Source organism: Etheostoma spectabile, chromosome 3 (genome assembly GCF_008692095.1).
Source record: "Etheostoma spectabile isolate EspeVRDwgs_2016 chromosome 3, UIUC_Espe_1.0, whole genome shotgun sequence".
NCBI lineage: Eukaryota > Metazoa > Chordata > Actinopteri > Perciformes > Percidae > Etheostoma > Etheostoma spectabile.
The window spans coordinates 1,935,279-1,942,778 of record NC_045735.1 but is presented as its reverse complement, the minus strand read 5'-3'; the positions used below and the strand labels follow the sequence as shown (position 1 = coordinate 1,942,778).

Below are 7,500 nucleotides of genomic sequence, written 5' to 3'. Positions count from 1 at the left end.
CATAAAGAGTTCAAAGTTGCGTGTCTGAACAGTCAACACTCTGCAGGTGTGTATAACTAGGGCTGGGTACCAAATTCAAAACTTTTCAGGCACCGACCAGATTGCCTCCTTAGTATTGAGTATAGAAAAATGCCTCGTCATTCAAAAGCTAATTTCTACACCTAAGGAGTAAATATCAGCATCAGTGAGCCAATAAGCATGGATCATGCTTCTACCAAGATGTACTCATGTTTGTGATTGGTCAAATGTTGCATGTAGTAGAGACACATGGATTCATTTGGTATTGAAAAAAGGTATTGTTCAGGAACAGGTATTGGTATCAGTCTCGGTACTGGTATGGTTTTAACGATACTGATTCTGATTCTGATACCCAGCCCTATGTGTAACATAACAGTCCTCTGTGATTGTGAGTGTCGTGACTCTGTTCACCTGTTTCAGAAACAGGCTGAATGTTTGATGAGCCTGTCAGCTTACTGGCCTCTCTAACCTCTCAGGAAGTCAAACACATATTCTCACTCACATCTACAGACACACATGAACACAAACCACAACACCGACAGAGAGAGTTGGGTGTGTGTTGCCATCACATGCAAACGCTGTGTGATAAACATCTGTAATTGACAGAACAAACCCCATTTCTAGTGGACAAAGATAACACAAGTGATGTTTTGCTACGCTAAGAAACAAACCTACAGTACACCTCTGTGTTTGTCATATTGCTTAAGTGAAAGAGGACTGACAGCGAGCCCTTTAGCAATTCACCACACCCTGAACATCCCCTCTGTAGCTGAGGTCACTCTGGGGTGTTTGGTGGTGACGGATGTGAACTTAGTGCTCTGATAGAGAAGTGCTGTGACTGCAGGGTGACAACTTCGCACTTTAAATGAATTCTAAACATCAAATTGGAGGTAAAAAAGCATCTTAGTACATTTACTCAAGAAATGTGCTTAAGTACAATTTCAGAAATGTATATTGTGGCCAGGTTGGTTCAGTGGTAGAGCAGGCGCACATGTACTGAGGGGTTTATGCCTCATCTCGGAGGTCCAGGGTTCAAATCCGACCTGTGACTAATTCCTGCATGTCTTCCCCTTTTCTCACCTAACTGTCCTGTCAAAAATGAAAGGCAGGAAAGCTAAAACAAACAGCTTTAAAAAGTGATTTCATTATTTACATAATGGTTAACGTGAGTAAACTCTTAGTTAAACTAGATGCAACGGGAATGCTAGAAGGACTTTTTCTCTTATGGAATTAGAAACACAATCACGAAAAAACTCCAAAAATGGTCCTTAAAACCTTCAGAGAAAGAGTAATATTTCCATAACCCTTGTGTTGTCTTCCCGTCAAAATTGAAAGTGAACACTTTTCTTGACGCTTTTTAATTGTTTTTGTCCCTTTTTTTCAACACTTTTTTGAATGTTTGTCACTTGTTTTTGATCATTTCAACACTACGTAACACTAACAAGTTATTTATGGAATTTAGTGTCAATAAACCTACTTTTTAGGAAATTATACCTAATGTTTGAGTTGAAAAAGCAGAAGTTAAGAATTATTTAGACTAAAATGAAAGGAATGGATGTTGATGGATAATCACAGACTGGAATATGTCAACTTTTACTCAATACTATTTCAAAAACACTTTAATTTTTTCTTCAAATGCTATAAAATTGAATAAGACGCCCCAAAATTAATAAAAGTAGAGATTTGTACTTGCCAAAGAGCGTTGTGTGGAATCAATCATGTTATTTTGGGGAATTAAAAAGAACATTGATATAGGAAAACGGGTCAGTTTGACCCGAGGACAACATGAGGGTTAAAATGGTAAAAACAAAGACTTGCTAGTGTTGCTCTGTGAGACAGCTGAGGAACATGGGATGCGGACCAGTACAAACAACCTTTTCTAGGGAATTTGAAGAAAAATCAAGACACTTTATACCTCCAGCTTGTTACGCGTTGACAGTGAAATCATCGACACAACTGTAACATGTGGAAGGGTTACACAGCAAACAAGGTTTTGTGAAAATTGTAGGTTGATGGTACTTCCAATGTTAGATCTTTTTGGTAAACACAATCATCCAAATAAACCTCTTAACAGTCAAATACCTCTGTACTGTGGTGCTGCTGGGTGAGATCATAGATTACAGCAGAGTTAGGACCCAGTTGTGGCTCCGCTTATCAACATGGGTGTTTCCCTAAACAAAAATGATTTGACAAGGTCAGTGAAGAAATGACCTAACTTAATGCGTGCGGTTTGTTTATATGCCTATTATGCACTGGCTCAGCTCTGTCCAAAGTAACTGTTCCACACCAACGACTGTCACATTATCACAGTATCTTTAAACTGTTTTGATGTGTGGTGACAGACATCTCTGAAGGCTCTTGCTGGGACTTTTAGGAAGGAAGTGAACCCTACCCTGCTTCATAGTGGGAGCTGCCCAGTGCAATCACAGTGTGTGTACATGCAGTTACAAAAAAAATAAAATAAAAAAAAATATTCCGGCTGATTTCTCGAACACCATGCAAACACCGTACCGGTTCTCTTAACCAAACAGAGTTCTAATAACCCGTTTAACTGAGGTTGAGAACTCCTTTAGTAACCAGGGTATCCCTCCAGCTATACACCTTAACTGAGCTATGATGGGGTTAAGCGCCTGTGCATGCTTCAACTGCCCTCCCCACTCCCCTGCAGTGGGTTTTGAACCGGACATACTTTGTCAACACACTTGTTGTTGCTATGACACCATCTAACATAACAGCGTTACCCTAATCAGTGGGCCATCGGCAGCAAAGGGCCTGTGGGCCATCTATTTTACTTTGTGTCGGTGGAGGTTAAGGTGGAGGCTGGGGGTGTGGCCTTGACCAACTGCCACTTTGCTCGTTTAAAAGCCATGATGTCTCTCTCATGGGTGGGAAAGGGGAGGTAACCTTTCCCCTTATGACATCATAAGGTGCAAGATTCCGGGCAGAGCAGGATACCCAGGCCTCGGTTTACACCTATTGCCATTTCTAGCCACTAGGTGACCATAGGCAGGCAGGGGGAGCTCATATTAATGTTAAAAAAACTCTTAAAGTCAAATTTTCATGCCATGGGACCTTTAACCCTCTGAGCCCGAGACACTCGCCCACGAGTAAAAACGTACCTCTGATTCATAGTTTAATAACTTTTGAACCATACAAGCGATTTACTCACTTTCGGTTTCGTTTGAATCCTGACGTTTTCGGCTTTACGGCGGTCTTTTCCGTGTCTTTCTAGTCTCTACAGGGGATTTTCTATCCAGCCTGAAACTTCAGTCTCTTTGGACTTTAAATCCAGGCCCCAGAGCGTTAAGCGCCTTGACCATCGACTGTGGCATCACATGGCAAATTTTCTCCAACAGCCTATTTCTGCTGGGTTAAGTCATTATTGGGCTGCTATGGTGTAGTCAGACCCCAGCCAGCCCAGTGTTGACAGCCTCACTTCCATGAAATCTTCTGTGTATGTTCACGGTCCATAAATTTCTAATGTTTATGATTACCTGCATTATATTTCCTCTAGTGCCACCATCAGGTCACAAATGCAAGATTTCGACATCAAATCTAATAAGCACAATTATGGTCCCCAAGGGATGAATCCTTGAAAGGCTTGAACCATCCATATGCCATTCTCTTATCTGATAGTCTGCTTTGTACTCAAGGAACAATTTGGCTAAATTGCCATGGCATTTGTGATGTACATTTATGGTTCTCAGAGAAACTTTACAATATTGCCACCATCAGATTGTCCGTTTTACAATGACATTTACTGTGGTCCCTAGGGGCCATTGTTCAAAGGTAAACTAATCGGATTTTGGTTATCGGATTGGATCAAATCTTAAATGGGTTGTTCAAAAGGTAAAGAAGGAATCTGAAATCGATTAGATCACGGAATCCAATCCTAGTTTTAATCTGTATAAACCTTCACTTTGTGTTGTTCAAAACTTGTCAGTAGGATTTGGATAACTTTGATCCAAAAAAACAGGATTATCCTGATCCCAACAGGGGGGAGGATTTCCAGGTGGATTTCAAGGTGGATTCCAGCACAAAAACTTAGTAAAACTTTATTGGTCAAATATACATTTGCATCATTTAGTGTATATACTTTTAATTTTTGCACTTGACTTGTTTAACCTTAGTTAAGTTTAGTAACAAAATAAAATAAAATAAAAATTATCTTGTCCTCATGAAACAATCCCCCAAACAGATTTAAATAACAAAAATAAATACAAAATAATATATAATCTCATTCATCACCGTATATAATTTCAAGGCAAATCTAATACAATTTCTGGTCTTTCCTCCTTAGATGAAGAAGAACCCGGAACATTCTACTACTACTACTTCATTTTTAACCTTTTTTTTTTTTAAAAGATGTTTTCAAAACTTCCCACAATGTATTTGTTAATGTATATGTTTTTTATTTGTAGTGGCTCAGATGAGGTTATAAAGAAATTATGAATGGAAGTGGGGTTATTTTTTCGTTTTGTCTCAAAATAAACACTTAGAGTAACCAATTTGGCTCTTCTACCTGTTCTGTACGTATTTGTAGCCCACATGTATGTGTCCATTTAAGCAGTGGTAATCCGGATTTGGTAATCTTGAAAACTGTGTATCTGGATCAGGGTGATCCAATCCAATGTTGCTTTGAAAAACCGGCATAAAAGTAAGACGGATTACCTGATCCTGAATAGGAAAAATGGATTTCCAAATCCGGACATTTTGATCCAGATAAAATTTTGAACAACTGGCCCTAGAGGATCTCTGTCCATTTTTGTGATTACCTGACCTTCCATTAGTGCCACACTTAGTCCATATCATATGCAAGATAGATAACTAGTAGCCAGATTGCCATTCTGTGTATGGTCATGTTCCTCAGAGGATGCAGAATTTCCCACCCCTACACCAAACTTTCCCTTTATGAAAGGAATGCTGACTCCACAAACTAGTGTGTATTGCTAAGGATGATGACAAACAGCTTCTGTAGTGTACTAGGTGGACTGAGTAGATATGATACATTTTTTCTTAATTTAAATTAATTTAATCCATGCTTTTCTGTGATAACAGTGTCACTGAATTGTGTTGTCAGCTGCAACATCCTGTTGGTTCTTCAGGCTGAACCGTCACAGTTCAGTTTCTGATATCTACTGATCTACGAGGAATGAAAAGAAGCTGAAACATACATAAACTTTGAAGGAAGGCAGTTCCTAGTGCTTACAACATGTTAAAGTAAAATGATTGAAAGCACATGTGGACTCGTATCAGCCATATGCAAAAATATTGAGTCGGTCCAAGACGTATAAACAGAAGCGGACCTCGGACTAGAAAGTGAGAAGTTGAGGAGTGGAACAGGAACTGAGCTGCCATCCTGCTCTCTCTTTATCTCTCTCTCTCTACTGTACATGCATATTCATGTTTATATTATATTTTCAAAATGCTTATCATATGCCGTGGACTCTGTTTGCACTCTATGCCGTGGTATTGTAGTGCCTGTACGGCGGGTCAGCATGTTCTGTGTTAGTATACCAGTTGTCAGAAAGTCACTGGACAAATGTCAGGTAACCTGTTGCTGTGTCCCTCTACCTGTTACATAAAGTCTTCCTCTTTGTGCCTCTTTCTTACATTTCTACTGTATCTGAGTACATCGGCGCAAAAGAATCCAATATCTCCGAGAGAAAAGGGTTTGACTGTATGTGTTGAGGGTGTGTTCATTCCAGGCAGTTTTGAGTGGTTTGTTTTCACCGCGAGAGGGATTCCATTCACTTCAAATAACCAAACGCCTAACTGCAGGTCTTGTGACAAAGATTCTAGTGCGTTCAAAGTATATGTAAACTAGATGTAGAGCATAGCAAATAAATACAGGAAATGTAACACAAAGTTTAATGGTTGGGGTGTAAGGAGAAGGCAAGCAGGCAAAATGAAGGACAAACTGCAGTCTTGACAGATTTTCGGTTTATTTCTCCATTCCTGAATGATATGAGAACTGGAGGATGTAAATTACTGCACAAAGAGCAATGTGTTCAAGTAACTTAATTACTTAAGTTAATGGTGTTAAGCAAACACATTGTTTATACCCAAAGAACTTTTTATTCAAATTCCAGTTTGCAAAGATACTCAAAACTATCAACTCAAAAATGTGTAGAAAATGATATACAAGACATCTACAAGACTGTAGTTTCATTTGTTGGAATGGTCTTGGGTTTGACTAATTCAGCTTTGATAAGGAGATGAGACCAGCTCATAAAGATATATGATGCTGTCAGACAAGTCACAATAGTAAAACTTGCATTTATACATTAACTAGCTAGGAATGGCCTCTATTACCTGTTTTAATCAGTCATATTTATCTTATTTATGCCACTTTTTTTAAAGTTCTATTAGTTTAGGTAGATCATGTCATAGGCAACAAATACATTTAGTCTTTGTTTTGTTCTGTAGTATGTTAAATTATAAAGCAACATAATTTAAAAGTCTGTGTCTCTCTCTCTTTCTTTCTCTGTCTGTCTCTCTCTCTCTTTCTTTCTTGCAGATGTTCTGCAGTCCAGAGTAAAAGGATGGGCTCTTGGCTCCAGAGTGGTGAAGCTCTGTAAAGCCATTCCTGTGTTTTAGTGCAAGCATCCCTGAGGAGTTTTGTGTGTCCTCGCAATCTGGAGACACACACACACACACACACACACACACACACACACGCACGTCCAGCCTCTCCTTTTTACAATAAAACCTGGCAGACCTCTTATCTCTAAAAGATTGATGAGGCTCTGTCCAGGCGCGGGAGGCCTGGCACAGTGTCGATAAGGCAGACTTTATTTCACTACATTTTATCCCTCGCTCCTTTCTTTCTTCTCTTTTCTTCCATGTTGAGGGACACAAGGGCTGGCTATGAAGCGTGAATGAGGATTATGACATGGCAAAGCCCCTGGGCGAGAAGGACAGTGTTTTAAGAAGAAGGAACCATGAAGTGCCCTGGACATGACAGCTCTCTTGTCTTCTGTTGCTCGTGTCAGACAGCCGTGTGGTAGACGAGCAGAACGCCAGAGTTGGCATGTCACTGTCAAACTGCTGGAGCTGGAATATAGTGAGACTACAGAAGGACACTCAGAGCTGAGAGGAGCTGAAAACACATCTGACACCTGCACACACTCACAAACACACTCAGAGCATTTCACACATGACAATGTGCAACATCACCTTCTGTAATGTGGACAGTAAGGTGGACCAGTTCTTCCAGCCCACGCTCTACATCATCGTCATCGTTCTGGGGCTGCCCACCAACTGCATGGCCTTGTGGGCAGCCTACATGCAGGTGAGGAGGACACACACTCAAACATATTTGGGGGGGAACCTTAACAGCAGCTGGGGGCGGGCTTTGACTCCAGTACAGTTTTTTCTACTTCCAACATTACATGATTGCTTGATATACCAAACTAACGTTTCTTCACTTTCCTGAAGCATGAGCGGATAGCTGAAAGGAACATCGCTACTGTCGGGGGG

The 7,500-nt window shown here is 40.2% G+C and overlaps 1 protein-coding gene across 1 annotated transcript in view; it reads left to right on the top strand.

Moving 5' to 3' along the window:
• The window catches only part of gpr4 (G protein-coupled receptor 4), a 56,209-nt gene that overhangs the window by 41,996 nt on the left and 6,713 nt on the right, over positions 1 to 7,500 (top strand). Inside the window, exon 2 of the mRNA XM_032512074.1 lies at positions 6,539 to 7,312. Within this exon, the coding sequence (XP_032367965.1) occupies positions 7,178 to 7,312 (135 nt within the window). The 5' untranslated portion in view covers positions 6,539 to 7,177. The remainder of the gene's footprint in view (positions 1 to 6,538; positions 7,313 to 7,500) is intronic.